The following is a 25,847-nucleotide window of genomic DNA, read 5'->3' on the forward strand; positions in this document are numbered from 1 at the left end:
GCAGACCATTGATGCAGTGTGTGGCGTATGGTCTGAGCACTGACAGGGTGACACCCCACCCCTTCAACCTCTGCAGCAATGCTGGCAGCATTCATATGTCTATTTCCCAAACACAACCTCTGGATATGACGCTGACCATGTGCACAATTTCTGTGGTGGACCATAGCGAGGCCTGTTCTGAGTGGAACCTGTCCTATTAAACTGCTGTATGGTCTTGGCCACCGTGCTGCGTCATGGTCTTGGCAATCTTTTTATAGCCTATGCCATCTTTATGTAGAGCAACAATTCTTTTTCTCAGATCGTCAGAGAATTCTTTGCCATGAGGTGCCATGTTGAACTTCCAGTGACCAGTATGAGAGAGTGAGAGTGATAACCAAATTTAACACACCTGCTCCTCATTCACACCTGAGACCTTGTAACACTAATGAGTCACATGACACCGGGGAGAGAAAATGGCTAATTGGGCCCAATATGGACATTGTCACTTACGTTTGTGGCCAGCGGTTTAGACATTAATAGCTGTGTTGAGTTATTTTGAGGGGACAGCAAATTTACACTGTTATACCAGCTGAACACTCACTACTTTACATTGTAGTAAAGTATAATTTCCTCAGTGTTGTCACATGAAAAGATAGAATAAAATATTTACAAAAATGTGAGAAGTGTAATCACTTCTGTCAGATACTGTATATTCATTGTCCATGGCTTTGGAGCTAAAACAGTTCCATAAATACACAAGTCTGCTTTTAAATATTCAGTAAACTATATTATACACATCATCTGTCACTCAGATACATGAACAATGTTTCTTATGTCACTGGCTGCTTTGTTACGACATTAATTCAGCTAAATTCAGTTCAGTTTTATTTGTATAACACTTTTATCAGCAGACATCGTCTCAAATCAGCTTTAAAGATAATAAACATAAAACAAAAGTTTTATATAAAGATTAATATAATACAAAAATTCAAGATTTAATATTATATATATATATATATAAAATGTCTAGTAACTTTCCAGAAGTTACCCTGGTGTTTCTCATGTCAACTACATTACTTGTGTATGTGAATGTGTGTGTGTGAATGTGTGTGTGTGTGTGTGAGTGTTTTTGTTCCAGTAAGCAAAGAAAGGAAACACAGAACTTATATAAAGTGACAAATTGGAAAATACAAAGGAGGTGTTTAATAATCAAAAAAAAGAAATAAAGCAAACAATAAAAGTTCATGTACTTGGTAAGGATGCCCTCTGGTGGTCTGTGGGGGAATTCAATTCAATTCAAATTTATCTGTATGACACTTTTAACAATTGACATTGTCTCAAATCAGCTTTAGAGAACATAAACATAACACAAAAGTTTAATATAAAGATTAATATAATACAAAAATGTATATGTATCTTTTCAGAATTGTCCGTGGTGGGCGTGACACGAAGTCTATTTTTTGCTTTTCACTGATAGAGAGTGCAAAATCTGTTTGTGGTGATTGTTGTCCTAAAGCCATCATGTAATGTCCAAGGTGCTCATCCACAGTAATCTCAGGTATCTCCAGATCTCCATGTTGGGCCAAGTGATGAGACAACTGTTACCCTGCCAACTACATTACTCATGAGTGTGTGTGTTTGAGTGTGTGTGTGTGTGTGTGTGTGTGTGTGTGTGTGTGTGTGTGTGTGTGTGTGTGTGTGTGTGTGTGTGTGTGTGAGTGTGTGTGTGAGAGAGAGAGACTGTGTGTGTGAGAGTGTTTGTACAGTTAGTTGGCAGGAATACATTCATGTGACTGCTTTGACCCCCCCCCACCTTCTTTTTGACTTTGCTGTCCAAGATGACAGTAAACAAAATCATTAGTGTTATCAGTATCTGAATCCAACAAAGAATTGCTGAAGAAGTTAAGGAAGATGGAATGTGTTCAGTACAAATGGATGCAACACAAGATTTGACTGCTAAGAATCAGTGTGATGTACAAAGATATGTGACCCATGTCATCAATGAGAAAATAGCTGCAGTCATTGACTCTGTGAGTCTTCTGGAAAAAAAATCTTGTTGTTTTGCTGAAGAAAATTTTGGAAAAGTTGTCATTGACAACAGATGGGACTGCAAACATGCAAGACCCATACAAGGGATTTTCTACACTTCTCACACAAGAGGCACCACCACAAGTCTGTTTGGTGTCATACACATATACTTAATCTTGTGTTGGCAGACACAACTGAGATTGTAGTGTCAAGTGCATCACTTTTCTCTCTGCTAAATGACATCATCACATTCATACAAGAGTCTTACAAATGCATGAAAGTGTGGGAGGAAGTCAGTGAGGACAGGAGACACCAACATATTGCTCCAATAGGAGAAACACGGTGGTGGTACAAAGATCAAGCACTATGCAAAGTTTTTGAATATTCTGGAAATCCTGAGGGGGCATTTTACATTGACCTTTTTACTACCATGGCAAAGATTTAGAAAGGCATTACAATACAACCGACTGTGAGAGTGAAAGCCAGAGGTTACATGGAGGCACTACTCAGATATGAAATGTCTCTCACAGCACAGATTTTCCTTCCAATATTTGCTGAACTACACCACTGTAAATGTACCTTCAGACAAGTTATTATCAGCGTATGATTATTGAAACTGAGGACAACTTCAGCTGGGATTTTGAAGGTGTTAAAAAAGCAGCAGATTCATTTGTACAATGGGAAAACAACAATCTACCAGAGGAGGATGATTATGACTTTAAGGTACAAACTGCCCTCCAAGAAAAAGATTTTCTTCAGATTCTTTGAAATAATACAAAGTCCACAATGTCATCATGGACATTGTCCAAGATAGTATCTACCACTGATACACAGCAAGTGCAGCTCTGTGTTCAGATTTTCGCCTGCATGAATCCTAAACATTTTGCTGAAATACAAAACTCTCAAAATTAGCTCTAGTGGAGCTTAGCACATTTTTGATCAATTTTGATGATTGTGTCACAGTGGAGACATTGCAGGTAGAGCAAACAAACTTTGCAACACACTGGGATAGGCTGAAGACATCAGCTTTGGACAGCAATAGTGTAAGGACAGTGAAGAAGCTCTCAGAAGAAGACAAGAAGGGCTTGGAGTTGGTGAGAAGAGTTTGTCCAAATTGCAAAAACTGTGCAATTCTTTGCCATATCCTGCTGTCTAAATTCAACCTTCTCACTGTTCTGACCCTGAGTTAAGTCTATAGGGTTTCTCAGGGTCAGCAACGGGTGATTACCAAGCCGGCTGTGGTAAGGATGGAAAAGGATAATCGGTTCCGTACAACAATTATCCATGAATAACCAACAACATAACATGTGCAGACACAATACTTGATTGTGATTTTTGTCATCCACTGCAACCATTGGCAGAGGGATAAGTTGTTAGAATGCAAACCCTGAAAGGATACAACCACCTTGGCACAGTAAAGGAGGTGAATAAGGAGCCTCGGTACAGGAGGAACCGACACCACATCCTTTCTGTTGCTGAGCCCCCTCCATCACGGCTCAACCCCGAGGACAGTGACTCTCAGAACACCACTACACATACACAGGAATTTGCTCCCCCTATACCACACTCACCACAAATACACCTTCCACAACTAGAATCCACTCCTACTGACCTCCTAAACACACTGTACAATCTCCTATTAAGGTCAGTAATACAGCTTACGTTGTATCTGCAAGCCTAATCCAAGATATGAACAGTGAGTTCTAGTAATGGCATATTTGGTGACACTTTTGTTATTATTTTGAGTGCTTGTTTAAATGTGTTTATTATGGACATTTCAATACTGCCAGTGTCATTCTTCAATGTAGTTTTCTTCATGCATACAGAGAACATCTTGAGATTTGTATCTGTTAACATTAATTTATTCACTGCAATAGATTCAGTGTTATAATGGAAGTCATTCATATTCTTGGTTATTGAACAAGTCAGTGTCATGCTAGTACCGTTCATTGTTAAATATGTTTTCTTCCCTTTGATAGGAGGTTTCAGCTAAAGGAAGGGGATGTAGATCATTGTGATAAATGTTGGGTTCTTTAAAAACGTCCTCCAACCCCCTGGGGGCGTATGTACTAAGAACACACGAGAGCTATGTTCATATGTGATGTGTGGTATGTTGGACACAAGCTTTGTTAAATAAATATCATCACATGGACCACTGACTGTCACTGTATAATTTATCGGATAAACAACAGTATTGTTTCTAAATTTATTTGGGTGCATAGGATGACCTGGGTGGGTGTGGGATTTCCTGGCCTTAAATTGTGTCCCTGTCCGGCCCTCGTCAGTTCTGTGAGATTTACACAATGAGCTCCGTTTTATCTCGTCATTAAGAGTGTATCAGAGATGGGAGGGTGACATGAAGAGTGTGGACTACAGATCATAAATAATCAGGGACTTTCTGTTTTTTAACCCTGCAGGTTTTGAGAGCAGACAGAGAGCCTCCACACCTTCAATGAAGACATCCAGGATATAAGGGTAGGCACTTCAGAACAAAGAGACACTGGTCTGAAAAAACTATTGAAGATTTAAGAAGATAAAGCCTTTAGTTTTCATATAAATTACAGCACAGTGAAATTATTTCTTTGCATATTCAAGCTTTGGAAGTTGGGTTCAGATCACAGGGTCTTTATACTTTGAGTTAAACAATTCATAGTGAAATGTTTAATGAAATCTTTCATGACTAAAGTTGATGTTTGTAGTCACTAATAATTTGGTACTGTAGGAGTGACCAAATTATAAACTAGAAATAGCTTTTGCATCACATGTGATATCAGACAACTATCAGACAGATTGAAAGGAAGTTAAATAAAAACAAGCTCATGCCTTAAATACCATTTACTGAGACTTCACCTCAACTTCACCTCAGAATTGTATTTTTTCCTATTTATTTACTTTTTAACTCATTTGTATTCAGTCATGTGCTATTTATTATATGAGCTCCTTTTGTGCTAGAATTGCAGAGTAATCAGAGATGAGTGGGTGAAAAGGGGAAGGTGGATTACAGATAAATATTCAGGGACTTTCTGTTTTGGGGAAGTGCAACATTAAGGATAAAATGATTGGAAAACGGACGATGTTCTCAACACATGGTGCGTGTGTGTGTGTGTGTGTGTGTGTGTGTGTGTGTGCGTGTACTGATGAGCCAGTATTTTATGCTGTCTGAGGTAATGTAATTACTTTACTCAGTGAAGGAGAGTGATGGGATTCCTTCCTCTATCCAGATTGTGTATGTGTGTGTGTGTGTGTGTGTATTGCTGTCCTTCTCTTAGAAAAGTACAGGATGAATTAAAATAATGCTACAAGATATTCATGTATAGTGGATTATGCTATAAAAAACACGTTCAGGTACAATCCTGGGGGAAAATGGCAAAAAAATGTCAACTTTAACAACGAATCATGGGTCAGAAAGAGATCAAAGAGATGCCCTGCTAAGACCTTTTCTCATTTATTTTTGCCTCAATGAACTGATTGGGGGAAAAGTTAGAAACAGATCTGGTGAGAAATACAACGGTGAAAGCATCTGTCCCACAATGAAGCATGAAGGATGAGATGTGATGAGGTGGGGAATCATTTTAGCTGTTGGTCCTGGTGAAAATTAATAATAAATTTAATAATAAAGTTTATGAAAAAGCTTTCTGCAGATTTACCCAGAAGGATTAAACATTTAAAAGAAATGAAAGGGAAAAGCTATTCTTTTTTTTTTAATTTATTTATTTGAAAGGGACAATGCACATCAATCAACATTTTTTGTTTACACTCAAAATGTAAATGTGCCAGAATTAGCTGAAGAGCTATTTTTCATCTGCAGTCCCTTGGCAGGTCAACACAATATCATAATACAAAAATTAAATACATGAAAAACACAAAACAAATTAAAACACTAAATAAATAATAATAAATACAATACAAAAATGGGCAGTACCAAAGATAAAATAAGTTAACTATTGATGATTGCAATTTTGAGTGTTTTTAATCCATTTCTTGAGTTTGAGTTTAAATGATGAATAGCTGGTGCTCTTTCTGAGTTCAGTAGGGAGACAATTCCAATAATTTGAGGCCCGTACTGAAAAGACTGTTTGACCAAACTTACTTCGCCTATACTGTATAACACAGTCTCCCCTGGTAGCTGCCCTGTTTGCCCTATCACTGTTATTCCTCAGTTTTATAAATTCACGCAGTGGTGGGGGTGCAAGCCCATGTAAAATTTTAAAAATGAGACAGGCATCTTGATAATGTGAGAAATTGTTAAAATTGAATAAGTTGTATTTAGTAATAATATTACAGTGGTGATGACTGATAGGTTTTTGATCTAATATTTTTAAGGTTTGCTTATAAAGGGTCTCAATTGGTTTTAGAGTTGTCATATTTGCTTGGGACCAGCTTGTGAAACAGTATGATATGTGAGAAAAAATCATGGCATGCATAAATAGTTTGGCTGCCTCTATTGTTATATATGGCCTAATGTATCTAAAGTTAGCCATATTATATCTGATGGTATTAGCCACTTTTTTTTTTACATGCTTTTTAAAAGTTAAATTAGAGTCCAAAAGAATACCAAGGTATTTAAAATTGGACACTTCCATGATTTTTTCTCCTTCTATAAAAACATCTGCCTGCTGTACATTTGTGGACCTCTTAGAAAAGAACATACAGACTGTTTTGTTAATGTTAAGATGCAGATCTGAGATTTTTAACCAGGCAGAAACATGCACCAATGCTTTGTTTAATTCAGTTGCTGCCTGTTGTTTGGTCTTAGTATGCAAATAAATAACCATATCATCTGCATACATTTGTATATTAACAGACTGACAAACTGAAGGCAAGTCATTAATATACAGGCGAAACAAAATAGAGCCCAATACTGACCCCTGAGGTACACCAATATTACAGTCAAGGTATGAAGAATAAGAATTACCAATATGTACGCACTGTTTCCTGTTAGTTAAATATGACTCCATCCATTTCATAGCCTCATCTGAGAAATTATAAGAAGATAATTTTGAGAATAGTGTCTGGTGGTTCACAGTGTCGAAAGCCTTCTTAAGGTCCAAAAACACTGCACCAACTATACCACCCTCATCTAATTTTGACTTGATATTTTCAAGGAGGAAACAGTTTGCTGTCTCTGTAGAGTGGTTTGTGCGGAATCCAAATTGCATTGGGTGTAAAGGTGTGTGTCCCAAGTTTAGATAATTTTTTAACTGTTCAGCTACCCATTTTTCTGTCACCTTGGATACTACTGATAAAATACTAATGGGTCTATAATTTGACACCATTGTTTTATCACCAGACTTATAAATCGGAGATACAACTGCTGTTTTCCAAAAGCTTGGAAAAATACTTTGCCTAACTGATAGATTGATCAGATGTGCAATTGGGCAAGCAAGTGCGTCCTTGTGTAATTTTAAAAACATGGTATCCAAACCATATGAATCCCTAGCTTTTGAATTTTTTAACGAGGTTATAATTTTTATGACCTCTGATTCAGATATTTCCTTTATTTTAAAAATTGGTTTAGTTTTATCAATAGGGATAAATGGTATAGTTTCAGTTGGGATACTTTGAACCAGCTCCCTGACTGAATTTATAAAAAAAAATCATTAAATATACTTGCTATCATATCAGTATCTTGGGTCAGGATTCCATTCACTTTGAGTTCAGGTAAAATTATCCTTTGTTCTTTATTCCTACCAGTTAATTTATTAAGATTTCTCAAAATAAGTTTTCCATTTCCATGATCTTCATTGATAGTTGTGATAAAAAATTCAGCCTTAGACTTTCTTAAATTCCTTAATACCTTATTTCGGAGAGTTGTGAAGGTAAGCCGGTCCCTACTATGTCCTGATTTTAAAGCCCTCTTTAAAGCAGAGTCTTTCTCTTTCATTTGTTGCCAGAGCCTATCATTTAGCCATGGTAAGGTGATCTTCTTTCCATGATTACATTTCACCTTTCTTATGAAGGCTGCTCTTATCTCAGTGATAGTCGAAAAAAAAGTGCTGCAACTAATCTCAGTATCTCCGCTGGTTAGGAGGTCAGACCAGTCAATTTGATTTATAGCTTTTTCCAAGTTGATTATTTCATTTTTAGGAATTTTGTCATAAAATTGTTTTCTTGAAGTTGGATATACTAATTGTTTTCTGTTTAGTTTCCTTACTATCAGTGTAATATTATGATCGGACAGACCAGTCAACAGATTATGTGATTTAATTACTCTCTCAGGTCTGTTTGTAAATATCAGGTCAATTTGTGTCTGGGAGGAGTTGGTTATTCTTGTTGGACCTTGTATCAATTGGGAAAGATTGAATTTGTTTGTTATCTCTCTAAGTTTTTTCCTCTCTGTTTTTTGTCCCATTTTATATTAAAATCACCCATTAAAATCAACTCCTTTTTATCATCACATTGCTTAAGGATATTATGGAGATGCTAATAAAATATAATATTGGTTGATGGTGGTCGGTATAAACAAATTACAATAAAAGACATTTGAGGAGATAGACACATGTTCAACCAAATATACTCCATGTCTATTTCCTGTGACCATTCAATGAGGTTACATTTAATTGTGTTTTTAACATATACTAACAATCCCCCTCCCTTGCCCTTATTTCTATCCCTCCTAAACACATTATACCCAGAAATATCAAAGGCAGCCTCAGGTGAGCGCTTATTAAGCCATGTTCCAGAAAGACTAAGAAAATCCAGATTAGTGAGAGACAATAAATGTTCTAGCTGATTTTATTTTAGACATAATACTTCGTATATTTAAATGTCCGCCGAGTGATCCTTTGGGTTTGGACTGCGGATCCCAGATCAATTTTGCATGATTAAGAGTTTTAAAAAAGTACATTCTTCGAATTTTCTGAATCGCCGGGTTTAATCCCCACTGTTGCTGGTTGAGAAAGGGCTGTTTAGCGGAATTGGAACTGTTTTCTTGTGATGGCAGAGAAGTCAAGTTTTGAAACTCACCGCTACCTAGCGTTCGTGGACCTGAGCCAATGGCGGAGCCAGGGATTTTTCATAGGGGTGGCCAGGCAGGGGCCAGCACTTACTCTGGGGTGGCACAGAAAATATCATTATGCAAACAAACAACACTCATCTAACCTTAAAATACTTTTTTTAAAGTATAGGTGCCAAAATTACAATGATGTATGACGTGCAATACTTTAATTTTAATTAAATTAATTTAAATAAAAATTATTTAAATTCACATTAAATGTATAGTCATAATTCAACCACATGTTTTTAAAACTATTTGAACAAATAAAACTTTGAAACCAGAATTCATATCTCCCATTGCTGAAAAAACTATATAAAGACCAGAAAATCAATTATGTAGGCATAATGTAGACTACTAAAGTGCATTTTATTAAAAGTGCAAACAATAAAACTGTAACAAACTTACAATCTGTTTCCAAAATCCATGACACTAAGTACTACTAGTACAAACAAGTTGCATTAGTTGGATTTTTTTAGCGGTTTTTGTGGTTTAAAGCAAAGAAATTCACAAATTCCTCGAGGTTTAGAGACTTGGCTCGTCTGGACTCCACTTAAGACACCCAGATTGCTCAGTCTATCATCATTCATGGTTGATTGCAGGTAACTTTTTACCAGCTTGAGAGTAGAGAAGCTGCGTTCACATGCAGCTGTACTGACAGGTATATCTAAAGAGCTCGTGGAACACATCTTTATATGGTTCAATAAGCACAGTTAACCAGGAACAGAGGCTGTGCTGTAACTTGCTCCTCATCTCCCGCTTCTTACGATAGGTGGAAAACCGCGCGGTTTCCAATGATTGTAGACATGTGATCGAGATCATTTTCTTCTATTAAAAATGCAGTTGCGAGCGGGGTGGCCGTGATTACGTGATGGTGGCCATGGCCACCATTAGCCACCCCCTGGCTCCGCCCCAGACCTGAGCACTCTCCACGCCGCATCCGAGGCAAATCCCCGACAACTGCGTCCGCCACATCCAAAGCACGAACAGTACACCGTGTGTCGGCACCAGATGAAAGGTTCACATCGAGAGCACCGCTCCCTAGCACGGACGAAGCAGCCAGACCACTCCATTCGCCGCCGCTTTCCCCATGCCGCGACAGGCACCTTCCGTGCATACCTCCACTCACTGACGCCCCGGATTTAGTTGGACATCGCCAGCCAGCAGGAGGATTGCCATCAGGTAGATTATCTTTCTGTGCGGTTGATTTACGTTTTTTTTTTTTTTTTTGTTTTTTTTATGTGAAGCTTGTTTTATTATTAATATTTATTGATAACTTATATTGTCTTATGAAAATTCTAATAAAATAAGCCGTAGTGCATTGTCCCTTTCAAATAAATAAATTTAAAAAAAAAAAGAATAGCTTTTCCCTTTCATTTCTTTTACATGTTTAATCCTTCTGGGTAAATCTGCAGAAAGCTTTTTTTATAAACTTTATTATTAAATTTATTATTAATTTTCACCAGGACCAACAGCTAAAATGATTCCCCACCTCATCACATCTCATCCTTCATGCTTCATTGTGGGACAGATGCTTTCACTGTTGTATTTCTCACCAGATCTGTTTCTAACTTTTCCCCCAATCAGTTCATTGAGGCAAAAATAAATGAGAAAAGGTCTTAGCAGGGCATCTCTTTGATCTCTTTCTGACCCATGATTCGTTGTTAAAGTTGACATTTTTTTGCCATTTTCCCCCAGGATTGTACCTGAACGTGTTTTTTATAGCATAATCCACTATACATGAATATCTTGTAGCATTATTTTAATTCATCTTGTACTTTTCTAAGAGAAGGACAGCAATACACACACACACACACACACATACACACACACACACACACACACACACACACACACACACACACACACACACACAATCTGGATAGAGGAAGGAATCCCATCACTCTCCTTCACTGAGTAAAGTAATTACATTACCTCAGACAGCATAAAATATTGGCTCATCAGTACACGCGCACACACACACACACACACACACACACGCACCATGTGTTGAGAACATCGTCCGTTTTCCAATCATTTTATCCTTAATGTTGCACTGCCCCAAAACAGAAAGTCCCTGAATATTTATCTGTAATCCACCTTCCCCTTTTCACCCACTCATCTCTGATTACTCTGCAATTCTAGCACAAAAGGAGCTCATATAATAAATAGCACATGACTGAATACAAATGAGTTAAAAAGTAAATAAATAGGAAAAAATACAATTCTGAGGTGAAGTTGAGGTGAAGTCTCAGTAAATGGTATTTAAGGCATGAGCTTGTTTTTATTTAACTTCCTTTCAATCTGTCTGATAGTTGTCTGATATCACATGTGATGCAAAAGCTATTTCTAGTTTATAATTTGGTCACTCCTACAGTACCAAATTATTAGTGACTACAAACATCAACTTTAGTCATGAAAGATTTCATTAATAATATTACAGTGGTGATGACTGATAGGTTTTTGATCTAATATTTTTAAGGTTTGCTTATAAAGGGTCTCAATTGGTTTTAGAGTTGTCATATTTGCTTGTGAAACAGTATGATATGTGAGAAAAAATCATGGCATGCATAAATAGTTTGGCTGCCTCTATTGTTATATATGGCCTAATGTATCTAAAGTTAGCCATATTATATCTGATGGTATTAGCCACTTTTTTTTACATGCTTTTTAAAAGTTAAATTAGAGTCCAAAATAATACCAAGGTATTTAAAATTGGACACTTCCATGATTTTTTCTCCTTCTATAAAAACATCTGCCTGCTGTACATTTGTGGACCTCTTAGAAAAGAACATATAGACTGTTTTGTTAATGTTAAGATGCAGATCTGAGATTTTTAGCCAGGCAGAAACATGCACCAATGCTTTGTTTAATTCAGTTGCTGCCTGTTGTTTGGTCTTAGTATGCAAATAAATAACCATATCATCTGCATACATTTGTATATTAACAGACTGACAAACTGAAGGCAAGTCATTAATATACAGGCTAAACAAAATAGAGCCCAATACTGACCCCTGAGGTACACCAATATTACAGTCAAGGTATGAAGAATAAGAGACGATCCTGTTGATGAAGAGTCTGTATTAATTCGTTTGAGCCCAGAGTGGATTTTTGTCACATCCCTATGCATTTTTATTTGAGCGATATCGTTTTTCTTTACAGTCAATAAGATCAATAAGATCCATAATCTCATAATCTCAATCAGGAAAGTGTCCCTTGCTCTTAAGCGCTTTCTGACCATTTTTGTGTTGTTTTCTGATAAAATAAAATACTGTTCTTCCTTTTTCACCTCTGATATTATAACAGTTGGGAATTTACTCTAAAATAGTTCTTAATTACTAACTACAAATTACATCTTCAACCAGTCTAATTAAATTAATGTAATAATTACTAGCTCTAGAAAGTATTGGTCTACTTACTAATTTGGTCTATTTACTTATTAGTTACTTTCTAAATCCCATATCAACCTCAACCACTTGAACAATAAGGAGAGACAAGAAATAAGCAATAATTGCATGAATTATCCTTGAATTGAACAAACTGTGTATAACTTTTAAAGGTGTATATATATATATATATATATATATATATATAAATATATTATATATATATATATATATATATATATATTAGAATACATTTTTAAAATACACCTTTTAAAATTTGATGTTAAATCCACTATTGTTTTATACAGCAGTGTTGCTTTTGTTTTTTTTTAAACATGGAGACTCCTCACTTGTACAAAGGTAACCTTATATCTAAAGTTACTGCAGAGAGAAATGCTGTGATACACGTCTTAGTCCAGTCTAGCTAAATACTTCAGAGGAAGCCTTTGTCTATAAGTTGCTGAAAATGTGTAACGTGAAAACGTATTGAATTAAAATCCAGGCGAATGGATTACTGTTATTTGGTTGTCCCTCCATGAAAAAGTGAATATGAGCATTTCTCAAAAATTCTTATTAAACTGTTGTGTCAGTTAAAGACTGTATGGAGTGTATGAATCATTAAATGTCTGTTTATAATGTTGTTCAGTATACTAAAGAGAAAGCAATCAGACTCACCACTACAGAGCTGTATCTCCATGAAGAGTGACGGGTCTATGGATTTTCCTGTGAACTTTAAACTACCAGTCTACTCACCTCTACCCCGATAACCCCTCATGGTTCTCATATCTACAGTCACTGCAGAAAGAAATGCTGTGCTACACATGTCTTAATCCAGTCTAGCCAAATATTTTAGTGGTAATGTGCAAACAATGCTCCCATGCCCTCATTGCCGAGGCCTGGGTTTGATTCCTGGGCAAGGAGCTAACCCAGACACTGAAGAGTTAACTATCAGTGCCGGTCCCAAGCCCGTAAAAAAAAAAGGGGGGTTGTGTCGGAATCAGGCATCTGGCATCAAGCCTGCACCAAATGTAATTTAATTTCTTTAATCATTAAAACACTATTAATTAATAATACTATTAATATTATTATTTATAATGTAGGGATGTGGTAGCACAGTGGTTAAGGTGTTGAACTCCTGATCGGAAGGTCATGAGTTTGAATCCCAGGTCTACCAAGCTGCCACTGCTGGGCCCCTGAGCAAGGCCCTTAACGCTCAATTTCTCAGCTGTATAAATTGAAATAAAACGTTAGTCACTTTGAATAAGGGTTTCTGCTAAATGCCGTAAATGTAATACTGAAGGTAAATTTTTCTTGAAACAAGACAAAAAAACCCTCTTCCCTCACAAAAAAGGTCTGATGACTAAATTGACTGACCTTCCATCCATCTTATAGTATATCATTTCTGGCAAGGTTTCTTATTAAAAAAAATTAAATTTATATTTGCAATCATTTATAACGGATAATCTGTTTAGTGTATTAATGTAGCTGTGCATTTAACTGTGAAAATTAGTGCATTCAAATTAATGAATAATTCTAGTGAAAATATAGTAAAATATAGTAAAGTTTAAAATATAGTATTAAAATGGTTGACATGGACACACTGCTATTATAAACCTCACTACATGATTAGATTATAAAAAAACATACATTAGAATCATGCAAATAAACAGTGAGACCATCATAACAACTGTCATTACCACTCATTATTTTGAACTGTAGTAATTAGACCCTATGTCTCATGTCTTTCTACTTCATCATATTACAGTCACAAACCACGGTCTGCTGGTGTCAGTGAATTACAGAAAAAGTACAAGTTAAATATGATTAAGAAGTTTCAGTGTTTGAATGGAGTGATGATAAACCTGGGAACCCAAACACTCCTGAATGAGATCTACACAGAGCTCTATATCACAGAGGGAGACAGTAAAGATGTCAATAATGAACATGAGGTGAGACAGATTGAAACAGCATCCAGGAGAACAACAACAGAGGAAACACCAATCAAATGCAATGACATCTTTAAGCCTTTACCTGAACAAGACAAACCAATCAGAACTGTGCTGACAAAAGGAGTCGCTGGCATCGGAAAAACAGTCTCTGTGCAGAAGTTCATTCTGGACTGGGCTGAAGGGAAAGTAAATCAGGACGTCCACCTCATATTTCCACTTCCTTTCAGAGAGCTGAACTTGATGAAGGACCAGAAACTGAGTCTGATGGAGCTCCTTCATGTCTTTTTTAAGGAAACAGAAATGTTCAGTTTGGAAAAGGTTCTGTTCATTTTTGACGGATTGGACGAGTGTTGTTTTCCTCTAGATTTCCAGAACACAGTGAGAGTGTGTGATGTAACTGAATCAGCATCAGTGCCTGTGCTGCTGATAAACCTGATCAAAGGGAATCTGCTTCCCTCTGCTCTCATCTGGATCACCTCCAGACCTGCAGCAGCTGATCAAATCCCCTCTGAGTGTGTGGATCGAGTCACAGAGATACGAGGGTTCAATGACCCACAGAAGGAGGAGTACTTCAGGAAGAGGATCAGTGATCAGAGCCTGGCCAATAACGTCATAACACACCTGAAGTCATTAAGGAGCCTCTACATCATGTGTCACATCCCAGTCTTCTGCTGGATTTCAGCCACTGTTCTAGAGAGAATGTTGGGTGAAGCAGAGAATGGAGAGATCCCCAAGACTCTGACTCAAATGTACACACACTTCCTCATCATTCAGACAAACATCATAAGAGAAAAATACTCAAAGAAGCAGGAGAGTGATGAAGAAATGCTTCTTAAACTGGGACAACTGGCTTTTCAGCAGCTGATGAAAGGGAACCTGATCTTCTATGATGAAGACCTGAGAGAGTGTGGTATTGATGTGAGAGAAGCAGCAGTGTACTCAGGTGTGTGTACTCAGATCTTCAGAGAGGAGTTTGGGCTTCACCACAGTAAAGTGTACTGCTTTGTTCATCTGAGCATTCAGGAGCATCTCGCAGCTCTGTATGTGCACCTGACCTTCATGAAGGAGAAGATTAATGTTCTTAAACACAGTCAGGTTCTTAACACAATCTCAGATGTCCACATCTGGGCTGTAGATCAGGCCTTGGAAACTAAGACTGGATGTCTGGACCTTTTCCTTCGCTTTCTTTTGGGTCTTTCACTGGAGTCCAATCAGAAACTCTTAGAAACCTTTATAACACAGACAGGAAGTAGCCCCCAGAGCAAAGAAGAAACAGTTCAGTACATTAAGAAGATGATCACTGAAGATATTCCTACAGAGAAATCCATCAATCTGTTCCACTGTCTGAATGAACTGGGTGATAATTCACTAGTCGAGGAAATCCAACACTACCTGAAATCTGGAAAACAACAAAAACTATCTTCTTCACAGTGGTCTGCTCTGGTGTTTGTGTTACTGACCTCAGCACAGGAGCTGGAGGAATTTGACCTGAGTAAATATAGTTCAGAGAAGATAACGGATCTGGCTCTTCTGAAGGTGATGCCTGTGATTGCAGCATCCAAAAAAGCAGTGTAAGTAAATCTGAATAGAAATGTTCTACTGTTACACTGTTAGAAAGAGGAAAAACAGAAATAACTGGGACAAAATGTAAAATTTACAGTAAAAATAAAAAATGTAAAAATACTTAGCCATCTGATATTAACAACATAACAATTGGTATCAGACAAAAAAGAAAAAAGAACAATAGGGACTAATCTTGAGTCAGTATTTGGGCTGCGTCAGAAACATTTTTTTGCATTTTTTTTCTCATTTAAGAAAAACAGAATGAATAAATAACTTGCAATAGTGTTACTTTAGTATATATTCTTTTTTTTACTTCAGTATTCAGCATGTAACACTAAAAGAGAAAAGTTGTGCAGCTTTGGCCTCAGTGCTCAGCTCTGAATACTCCAAACTAAGAGAACTGGATCTGTCTGGGAGTAAACTAGGAGACTCAGGAGTGAAAAGTCTTTCTGCTGGACTGAAGAATCCTCACTGTAAACTGGAGACAATGAGGTAAGATCAGCTCTCTGAGAGTCCCAATAACTCATTCACAAGTCTTAATACAAGTTATTACATGCATACAGAATATGCAAAAAGATATTGCAAAAATAATGCAAAAATACAGTGTAAGATATATACACTGATCAGGCACAATATGACCACTGACAGGAGAAGTGAATAACACTGATTTTCACTTCATCACGGTTGGTGCGTGGGATACATTAGGCAGCAAGTGAATATTTTGTCCACAGAATTTGTGTTAGAAGCAAGAAAAATGGGCAAGCATAAGAATTTGAGCAAGATTAACAAAGGCCAAATTTTGCTAGACAACTGGGCCAGAGCATCTCCAAAACTGCAGATCTTGTGGCATGTTCCCCTTCTGCAGTGGTCAGTATCTATTAAATGTGGTCCAAGGAAGAAACAGTGGTGAACCGGCGACAGGGTCATGGGCGGCCACTGCTCATTGATGCATGTGGGGAGCGAAGGCTGCAAAAGGGGGATCAACCAATACAATACTAGGAAGGTGGTAATAATGTTATGCCTGATCGGTGTATATCCTCCATTATAAAGGAATACAGGGAAAGTTACCCAGAACTTGACACATACTCATAGCTTAATCTTTATATCTTTTAAACTCATAAAACGTCAGGTGGCAAATGTACTCTCATCAAAATAATCCAGAGATCCATAAACCACAAAACTAGTAGCTGCTTTTGAATACTGGTACACATAAAAATTTACACACAAAATTGCTTGAATTATTTACACAGTTGTATTTAGTTAGCATTTAATAGCATATTCATGTTTATCCATTCCATTCTGATTAATACTATCAGATTACAGATCATTTTTAAAGTAAATATGAAACCAAGATGAAGATCTGTTGATGATGCGTGTGTTATTGTGTATCTGCAGGTTGTGTGATTGTGGTGTCTCAGATGAAGGCTGTGCTGCTCTGACTTCAGCTCTGAGATCAAACCCCTCACACCTGAGAGACCTGGATCTGTCTGAGAATAAACTTGGAGATTCAGGAGTAAAGATTCTCTCTGCTCTACTGGAGAATCCTCTCTGTAACCTGAAGACACTGAGGTAAGATCATCTCTCTGAGAGTCATGTGACCTGTTCCTCACTAAAACACCTTCTCTACTCGTGAGACTGAAGCAGGGGTTCAGCATTCTTTGATTATGTTAATAAATCACCAACTCAAAATAACAGAGAAAAATATGATTAAATAGCCTACATGCTCCACACATTACAATTTTATGAGTTTCATCTCATGGCTTCATTCCTCTTAAATACATTGTACAGATACAGGTGCTGGTCATATTATTAGAATATCATCAAAATGTTGTGTGCAGGTGCCAAGTCCTGTTGGAAAATGAAATCTGCATCTCCATAAAGTTGGTCAGCAGCAAGAGGCATGAAGAGCACAGACAGCGTCAGGAGCGTCTCGTCTGGGCTAAAGACAAAAAGGACTGGGCTGCTGATGAGTGGTCCAAAGTTATGTTCTCTGATGAAAGTAAATTTTGCATTTCCTTTGGAAATCAGGGTCCCAGAGTCTGGAGGAAGAGAGGAGAGGCACACAATCCACGTTGCTTGAGGTCTAGTGTAAAAAGTTTCCACAGTCAGTGATGGTTTGGGGTGCCATGTCATCTGCTGATGTTGGTCCACTGTGTTTTCTGAGGTCCAAGGTCAACGCAGCCGTATACCAGGAAGTTTTAGAGCACTTCATGCTTCCTGCTGCTGACCAACTTTATGGAGATACAGGTTTCATTTTCCAACAGGACTTGGCACCTGCACACAGTGCCAAAGATACCAGTACCTGGTTTAAGGACCATGGTATTCCTGTTCTTAATTGGCCAGCAAACTCACCTGACCTTAAGCCCATAGAAAATCTATGGGGTATTGTGAAGAGGAAGATGCGATATGCCAGACCCAACAATGCAGAAGAGCTGAAGGCCATTATCAGAGCAACATGGGCTCTCATAACACCTGAGCAGTGCCACAGACTGATCGACTCCATGCCACGCCGCATCGCTGCAGTAATTCAGGCAAAAGGAGCCCTGACTAAGTACCGAATGCTGCACATGCTCATACTTTTCATCTTCATACTTTTCAGTTGCCCCAGAATTCTAAAAAATCTTTTCTTTGTATTGGTCTTAAGTAACATTCTAATTTTCTGAGATACTGAATTTGGGATTTTCCTTAGTTGGCAGTTCTAATCATCAAAATTTAAAGAAATAAACATTTGAAATATATCAGTCTGTGTGTAATGAATGAATATAATATACAAGTTTCACTTTTTTAATGTAATTAGTGAAATAAATCAACTTTTTGATGATATTCTAATTATATGACCAGCACCTGTATATGCATCCTGTGATGTTCCCAGGGTCTGCAGCTGACCTCTGCTGGTTCACAAGAAGTGTACTGTATATTTTGCTGTTAATAAACCTGTTTACAATACATGCTGATAATGGTTCACTAGATCACAGTGTAAAATCCTCATTTTATTCTAAATGATGAAATAATTAAAAAAAAATTTTTTAAAAATATAGATCTGTTGATGATGAGTGTGTTATTGTGTATCTCCAGGTTGTGTGCTTGTGGTGTCTCAGATGAAGGCTGTGCTGCTCTGACTTCAGCTCTGAGATCAAACCCCTCACACCTGAGATACCTGGATCTGTCCTATAATAATCTAGAAGACTCAGGAGTGACGATTCTCTCTGTTGTACTGGAGAATCCTCTCTGTAACCTGGAGACACTGAGGTAAGCTCATCTCTCTGAGAGTCACATGAACAGCTCCTCATTAAGACACTTTCTCTTACAATGAGTCTGAAGCAGGGGTTTTAGTTCAGCATCGATGTTTTTAGGAGGAAGATTGTTTCATGACACTGGGGGTTTGTTCTGCATCAGTGGTTAGATAGGGAGAGTAAAAACAATAAAACAATCAGAAGTACTGTAGGTAAAATAATATGGTTTAATCTGGCTAACAACACTCCACATACAGTCATGTAAAAGAAATTAGGACACCACATGAAAGCCTTTTTTTTTTTTTTTTTTTACATAGTTAAACATATGGGCATTTGGCAAGTAATATAACAAAACAAATAAAACCAAAGAAATGTCTTTCAAATGATCGCCAAAATGTAATTTAAAAAAAACTAAGGACAGCCAACAATTATTTGTATTTAAAATGTATTAAATGACCTAGAGATGAATCACATCAGGTGTGAATTATTAGAACACTTTTTTAGATAATTTTTTTTGTCTTGTCTTAGTTAAACCTCATTAACTAAGTCATTTAGTGTGGTTTGCTCTTAATTGTGAAGTGAGAGGTTTTACCATGGTGACATCCAAAGTGCTCTCTGAGGCCTTCAGAAAGAAGATTGTTGATGCTTATGAGTCTGATAAGGTTTATAAAAAACATCTCAAAAGTACTTTCATTCAATGTATAATCAGCCATTCAACACTGTCTGAAAATCACATGGAGAACATTTAACACATCTGCCAACATCTTCCCGGATCTAAATCCTACTGAGATCCTGTGTGGTGTTATGAAACGGTCTGTGCATGTAAGAAACCCCTGAAATACACACAGCTGAAAGAATTCTGCATTGAGGAGTGGCGAAAACTTTCTTCCAGTTGATGGCTATAAGAAACATCTCAATGAGGTTCAGCCAAAGGGGGAAAGATAAACTACTGTATAAGGGCACAGGGTGTTCTAACTTTTTCCTCAGATCAAATACTCATTTTTCTTGATTTCTTTTGTTTAATAAGTGAAGGTGATTTTGTTTTGTTGCTTACATGCAATTACATCACTTTCATCTACATATACAAATTAAAACATGATCAGAAATTGACATGTTGACATTTCTTAATAATGAACTGAATATTTAATAAGATTAATTGCAATTTAGCAATAAAGATCAGTATAGCAAGTTAGAGTAAAAACAGCCTTGTGTTATATAACCTATTTTTTTAACTAGTTTTCATTATTATCATTATCTACAAGGTTGTTTACAAGGGACACTACTGAATGTAGTTATGCCAGTCACTCTTACTGAAAGCAAGCGTAATCTATGTATATAGGGTTAAATCTACAACTGTGTTTTTTGTGTAGACTTACATTGTTGAGACCATACAGTATATTGTGTGTGCAGGTTCTAGCTTGACTCAGCTGCTGTAACACAAGTATTTCCCTCATGAGATCAATAAATTATATAGAATTCTACAAGTATATTATATACTTATATTATTATATCCCTTTTAACATTTTTTACTTCCTGTTTCAGAGTAATATAAATCATCTTTTATCATTCGAGTGAGTTTAATTCAAGAATTCACAGAAATAATTCATAACAATTAATTCACTTTTAAAAGGAATTGCATAAAAATTATTCAACCAAAACAAAAATGAATCCAATATTTTTTTAAGGCCTTTTGATTTTCTTTTTTTTCTTTTCTGTGTTGAAATGTTTTGTTTGTGTCTACAGAGTTGTGCTGAAGAACACAGCTGAAGCTGCTCTCACTCCACTGAAAGGTGGGATCTCCTCCCTGAATGAAGTCTATAAGGCTCTTATTGAGGCAGATGTAGATCCTGTAACTGGGAAATGCTCCAACTACGACTACATCAGACAGCAGATAGTACAGGCTCATCAGCTCCTAAAGCAGTCAGAACAGGAAGCCAGTTCAGGGTTAAAGAGTCTGGATGAAAACTTAGAGAGACTGATACAAGAGGAGGGGAAACTCAAGCAGGAGATGAATGACACAAAACTAACCTTAGACAACTTTAGAGAAAAGAAGGAATCAAATGAATATTTACACAGAGAATCTCAGGGAGCTCTGGAGCAGACCAGGAGAAATCTGGATTCAGCAATACACACACTTCGGGGTCAGGAGAAAAGGAAACGTGATGCTGAAATTGTCACAGGTGTTGGGGCAGGACTGTTAGTTATACCAGTCATTGGATGGATTGTAGGTGAGAATTACAGCATACAGATAAAAATAATGACATCTGTTTCATCATCATAACCTTCATGTGAGAGTCTGTTCTGACTCTATAGTTTGTTTCTTCACTGTTCAGGTTCTGCCATGATTATTGGTGGTGCAGTTGAACTGGATAAAGCAAACAAAGCTGTCCAAGTGGCTCAAGAGGAGGTGAGAAAGTCTGAGAATGAAGTGAGAAAATATAAACTTAAAGTATCTCACTACATGTCTAAGATTTCCCAGACCGAATGTGACATCAGCCAGAAAGATGACCAGCTGAAACAGATACGTGAAGGAATCCAGAAGGTGAAGAAGCAGAGTCAGTCTGTAGCTGAGTTCCAGGGGAAAGTGAGAGAAGCTGTTCATCTTCTGGGTGTCCTGAGTGGGAGGGTCAGTGTGGCTGATGGTCTGACTCGCAGATTCATCCTCCAGGAGCCTGTGATGAAGGTGATGGAGGATGTGATGAAGGCCATAGAACAGATCACAGGGAATGAGCTCCTCTATCAGAATGACCTGCCAAGATTCATCGATCAGATGAAGGAGAACAACCAACGACTAGCAGCCATCTGTGACCTCAGAGAACATCTCAATATCACAATAACATGCTGTTTCTTTTGTTTTGAACACTGATTTTCAGAGTTTTGTTGAAATAAGTGCAATAAAAGCCAAAAGTGGCGGTTCTAGACCATTTCAACTGGGGGAACAAGCTGGGGCCAGTTGTACTGTCAGAGGGGCCAGTTACATTTTGACCTTATTGTTGTCATATTTTCTGCACATTAGCAAGCAAAATGCCATGTTTATAATCATTCAACAATGTATTTGCATTTCAATTTTATTTTTTACATTTGCATTAGATATTCAGTATCAGTGACAGTAACTGTATTCTACAATTTTTGTGTTGTTTTTTTTTTTTAAAAGATCAGCAAGTTCATCTAGTTTGCCCACCATGACTCAATACTCTCTCTCTCACTCATTTTCTACCGCTTATCTGAACTACCTCGGGTCACGGGGAGCCTGTGCCTATCTCAGGCGTCATTGGGCATCAAGGCAGGATACAGCCTGGACGGAGTGCCAACCCAGCGCAGGGCACACACACACACGCACTCATTCACACACTACGGACAATTTTCCAGAGATGCCAATCAACCTACCATGCATGTCTTTGGACCAGGGGAGGAAACCGGAGTACCCGCACACAAGGTGGAGGTGGGAATCGAACCCCCAACCCTGGAGGTGTGAGGCGAACGTGCTAACCACTAAGCCACCGTGCCCGCCGACTCAATACTTAGAACACATAAATTGCTTAATCTGTCATCTGACATTGTGGACCTGAGATAGGTTTTCACCAGCTTTAGTGCAGAAAAACTCAGTTCACAAGAAGCAGTACTAACAGGGATTGAAACAGCTATCTTGCATTAAAAAAAAAAAAAAAAAAAGCTCAAAGAAACTTCTTTATAAGGTTCAATGAATAGTGCCAGCTCTACTACACTGTAAGGCTTCTGTATGCCACTCTGTAATTTCCTTTCTAAAATTCTTCTGATCTTCTGTAGTTCATACACCAAGTCCTCAATATTTGATTCATACATTCTAGCAAATGGAAACAGGGACTTTTCTTTGAGAAACACATCACTTTAGAGTCTGGATGCCAGTCATTATTTCACAGTTTTTGCTAGAAAACCTCTTCACGTGGCTCCTCTGTAGGTGTATCACTCTCAGCCTCAGTCTCTCCATCTGTCTCACTTTCCTCCTCTACTATTCCTTCACTCTCAGTCTCTCCAATGGACAACTCTTCCTGCTCTCTCTCTGCAGGCTCTCTGCTCTCTCTTGCTTTATCTACACCTGAACCATCTGGCTCTGTCTCACTGTCTACCTTATCTTTTCTTTGGAAGAACGACATGATGTCCTTCTTTCTCTACATTTTGGTGAGAACTATAGAGCAAAAGCAAAGGGGACCAAGAAGCTTATTAATTAATTTACTGAAAATAACTGACTTGCTAGGTAACTAACTATGTCTAAACATTTAATATTACAACTCGTTTACTAAGTAAAAACACTGAGAACCATGAGTTTGTTGATCATGTATTTTATCCTTTTCAAACTGCCACAAACTAACAAACGGCCAGGTTGAGATTAGCTGATCTAACGTTATGCATTTACATATGCATTACATCTGTAATGCATTTAATACAAATACAACATATTAACAACTTTACTCACCTCTTAAATTTCCTTCTTTGCCTGAAGTCTTCAACTATAATATTCGCGTAAAACGTCCACCAACTATCGCTCCCTCCCCAACTTCCCTCTCGCTATCCCCCTTCCTTAACACCCTCCTTCAAACAACTACTACTACACTTAAGCACGGTTTACTGTCATATCCTTCATCTATATCTCACTTTCCACTTTCATTGATATTACTGCTAAGTATCTAACGGTGTGCCCCTGCAATTTAGGTGTGGCTATAGATCGATATACAGTCATGGACAAAATTGCCATCCCTGAAATTTTTCCAGAAAATGAAGTATTTCTCACAGAAAAGTATTGCAATGACATGTTTTGCTATACACGTTTATTTATTATTTTTATTTAAAAAAGCTCATTTTTATTCAATTAAATTATTAAACATTTTTTAAATTACATTTTGCCGATCATTTAAAAGACATTTCTTTGGTTTTATTTGTTTTGTTATATTACTTGTTAAAATGAAGATCAAATGCCCATAAGTTTAACTATGTAAAAAAAAAACACAGGCTTTCATGTGGTGTCCTAATTTTTTACATGACTGTAGGTGTTGTTAGCCAAATTAAACCATATTATTTTACATACTTCTGATTGTTTTATTATTTTTACTCTCCCTATCTAACCACCGATGCAGAACAAACCCCTGAACAGCACTTTTCTTCATCTTCAGTGCTACCTGTAATCTGTACTCACAGTTACACAGAGTAAATAAAGTGCTGTGCTGCAAGGTAATAATTGGGCGATACCAACTTGTGAAGTGGAGGGGACTCAGGTGTGACAAATTCACAATTCACACCAATGATGTTACAAAATAAATTACTTCTACATATATTTCAGTTGATCATAGTATAAATATTGGAGGGTTGTAATTGCTAGTTCTATTATATATAATATCTGAAATAACACAAACACACACTGAAACAGTGTCAGAAACACTATCTGAAAGGAGCTCACCTGATAACTATCACATGACTTTCTATTAAATGAGTTAAAAAGCTGCATTGAAAGCTCAGAAAATAGTATTTACGTTGTGAGCTGCTTTTATTCTTCTTTTATTTATAACTTCATTTCAATCTGTCTGATTGTTGTCTGATGTCACACGTGATACAAAAGTCATTTCTGGGTCCAAACACTTTCTTAGATACCTGAGATGAATTCTTGCTGAGGCCTTTTTTTAGTAAATAGTAGTTAACTCATTAGTTAACATTGATTCAGTTCATAAATATCTACACCTAGATGTCGCCTTGGCTACGGCAGTTCATTGGAACGAATGCATCAATAGAGCCGACATCTTGGTACAGGGGACCCCCTCCTCTTTAATGCATCAGCGTCAATGCAGGCAAAGAAATAATGGAAATAAAATCACCATAAATCGTCATGAATGCGATTTTCTAGTTGTTTTTTTTTTTTTTTTTTTTGTTCGTTCTAACGGTCAGACGTGTATTTATCATTTAGTCCAGAGAAAATTTAAGGTTTTGATATTAAGATAATCTACTCTTTCACAATATAATATATAGTGCTAGTAGGTGTAAGTTTATTAGTTACATTCTTCCACTTGAGTAAACTTCAAATGAACAATCATTACTTACCTTATAGCCTACTGCATGTAACACTGCTACAATGGTGTGACTATACATGTTCATTTACACATTTAAATTGGATTGGTACTGACGTCTCTGTTTATCACTTGGGAATCTACAAACAGATTCAGATATTTTATTTAATGCCATGTCAGCAATCAAAGCTATTTTCATGGCAAAAATTCAATTACAAAAACACAAATATCATATAAATACAAAACAAATATAAACAGAAAGTCATATTATACAATTTTTTTTTTAATTAACATAAGATAAAAAAAATCCAAACCCTTTTCAGGCATAATGTCATTAAATATGTCTTTAAGTGAAGTAACTTGATAAAAGACCATTCTGCTTGTGTTAAGTCCAGGACAATCTAATAAAATATGTTTGACAAATAAGGGAATCTTACAGAACATACATAAAGTTGGGTCTTCACCTTTAAGCAAAAAAGCATGGGTCAATTTTTAATGTCCTTATTAAGAGCTTTGGAATCTACAAACATTGTCGGTTTTCATAACCGTCACAAACTAATGAGTAACTACTGTAGCATGGATTAGCTGCGCTCGTTAACCAAGGACTAAAACAAACCAACAGAACAAGAAATATAATTTCCTAACATTCAGTATCATAAAACACATTCTCACTTGTGAAATGT

The 25,847-nt window shown here is 37.0% G+C and overlaps 2 protein-coding genes and 1 pseudogene across 2 annotated transcripts; 2 read left to right on the forward strand and 1 right to left on the reverse strand.

The window, feature by feature from the left end:
- Window positions 1–25,847, reverse strand: part of LOC132842591 (uncharacterized) — a 522,997-nt pseudogene that overhangs the window by 391,401 nt on the left and 105,749 nt on the right.
- Window positions 14,153–19,152, forward strand: LOC132842568 (NLR family CARD domain-containing protein 3-like). The gene is made up of 4 exons (XM_060865303.1): window positions 14,153–15,907; window positions 16,218–16,391; window positions 17,295–17,468; window positions 18,975–19,152. The coding sequence occupies exons 1-4, from the start codon at window positions 14,208–14,210 to the stop codon at window positions 19,150–19,152; spliced, it is 2,226 nt and encodes a 741-aa protein (XP_060721286.1). The 5' UTR covers window positions 14,153–14,207.
- Window positions 19,596–22,013, forward strand: LOC132842129 (uncharacterized). The gene is made up of 3 exons (XM_060864795.1): window positions 19,596–19,609; window positions 20,876–21,360; window positions 21,466–22,013. The coding sequence occupies exons 1-3, from the start codon at window positions 19,596–19,598 to the stop codon at window positions 21,996–21,998; spliced, it is 1,032 nt and encodes a 343-aa protein (XP_060720778.1). The 3' UTR covers window positions 21,999–22,013.

This window comes from Tachysurus vachellii, chromosome 3 (assembly GCF_030014155.1).
Source record: "Tachysurus vachellii isolate PV-2020 chromosome 3, HZAU_Pvac_v1, whole genome shotgun sequence".
Taxonomy (NCBI): Eukaryota; Metazoa; Chordata; class Actinopteri; order Siluriformes; family Bagridae; genus Tachysurus; species Tachysurus vachellii.

Coding starts and splice junctions, on each gene's coding strand:
- LOC132842568 (XM_060865303.1), top strand. CDS start 14,208: ATGATTAAGAAGTTTCAGTGTTTGAATGGAGTGATGATAAACCTGGGA. Junction 16,392..17,294: donor TGTAAACTGGAGACAATGAG/GTAAGATCAGCT, acceptor GTGTATCTGCAG/GTTGTGTGATTGTGGTGTCT. Junction 17,469..18,974: donor TGTAACCTGAAGACACTGAG/GTAAGATCATCT, acceptor GTGTATCTCCAG/GTTGTGTGCTTGTGGTGTCT.
- LOC132842129 (XM_060864795.1), top strand. Junction 21,361..21,465: donor AGTCATTGGATGGATTGTAG/GTGAGAATTACA, acceptor TTCACTGTTCAG/GTTCTGCCATGATTATTGGT.